This window comes from Etheostoma spectabile, chromosome 2, assembly GCF_008692095.1.
Source record: "Etheostoma spectabile isolate EspeVRDwgs_2016 chromosome 2, UIUC_Espe_1.0, whole genome shotgun sequence".
Taxonomy (NCBI): Eukaryota; Metazoa; Chordata; class Actinopteri; order Perciformes; family Percidae; genus Etheostoma; species Etheostoma spectabile.
Window position 1 is genome coordinate 22,973,988 of NC_045734.1, and position 1,500 is coordinate 22,975,487.

The 1,500-nt window shown below is 39.9% G+C and overlaps 1 protein-coding gene across 1 annotated transcript in view; it reads left to right on the forward strand.

The window, feature by feature from the left end:
- Window positions 1-1,500, forward strand: part of slc2a15b (solute carrier family 2 member 15b) — a gene marked incomplete in the record, with an annotated part of 22,638 nt that overhangs the window by 20,572 nt on the left and 566 nt on the right. Inside the window, 1 exon segment of the mRNA XM_032543335.1 lies at window positions 486-1,500. Within this exon segment, the coding sequence (XP_032399226.1) occupies window positions 486-707 (222 nt within the window).

Below are 1,500 nucleotides of genomic sequence, written 5' to 3' on the forward strand. Positions count from 1 at the left end.
GGAGCAGTTAACCATAGTCCTTATAAATCCACCGGAGTGGACCAACACAAAGAAAGCATAAGGTAACTGATATCCAGCCTAAAAGAAGGACATATGGCGCAATTTCTGGTGGAAATGGAGCAATCCCGGAAGTGGAAGGTTGTCGATATAGACCACACCAATCCCAACCATCCTTGGCGGCACTAAGTCCCGATTCAGAGAAAGCAACCAGGGAAGGATAGGCTTTGCTGGGACGCGCCGGATGTCAGGCGTGTACATTTATTCATTAAGACAGACTAGGAAATTCCCTAAATATAGGAAAAGGAGAGTAAATATTAGACTCACATTTATTAGGTGGCCAGAAACATGATTCCAAATAAATGCTCATGTTGCTCCGAATCAACTGCATGTGTGTGTACGTTTTCCACAAGAACAGGATGTGTTTTCTTTGATTATGCCTTTGTAGTGTTTTATTCAAAGTTAAACTGTGTGTCCTCCCACCACAGATGTATTTAGGTCCTTACTGTTACCTGATCTTCTGCATAATCTGCTTGGGAGTGGCTGTCTACACAATCTTCATTATTCCTGAGACCAAGAACAAAACCTTCATGGAGATCAGCCAGATGTTCGCTGACAAGAACAACATCCTCAAGGAAGAGCTGCATTCCAATGGGCTTCTCAAAATGGCTGTGATGAATGGCTATGGAACCCTTGGCCGCCACAACTAAAAATAAGGATTGAGGAGGTGGACCTACATGCAAATAATGTTCTCTTCTTTGGAAGACCAGATAAAAGACTTCCATGGCCACGAGATCATGCAAAAACTACAAAGACCACACGCTTTCTACACGCACATTAATTCCTGTTCTAATAATTAATCCTCAGTCAAAGTGCAGCTTCTGTACATTATGTGGGACAGAAGTCACATGCGTTTCAACGGTCATGCGTTTCAAATCAACCGTCAGTGACATTTTAATCCGTTTCCTTGCATCTTTAATCATTTTTACGGTGGCCAAGTTGGTTTCTCACAGTGCTCTCAAGAAGTTTTAATCTTCGCATTGGCTTCACTTGATGTGAACACATCCCATGAGCAATTCATTGTTCATAGTGTTGTGTTCTGTCTTTGTTGCTCAATAAAAACTGATTATGTTTATTTAGTGACATGGCAATAACACCTTTGAGGCAGTGCTTCAATCAGTGAACTAAAGGAGGGATGAAAGCCATTTCTCTCATGTTTCACTCAGTGGTTAAAAAGTCACGAGACATAATGTGAATAAAACAGTAGTTACTGTTGCTGTTTGTTCCCAGTGTTCAGCTCAAGGTCTTGACGAAGAACTTGAGCTTGTGTTTGTTTATGTCTTTTTGTTCAGTGTGTGTTTTGTGTCTGTTTTAAGAGAGCTGGATAATTTGGCTGCTGTAGTATCATTTCATGTGTCTTGTCCAAATTAATGCACAGATATATAAAGCTTGTTAAAGAGCTATATATATATTATATATATACATATACATATATATATATAT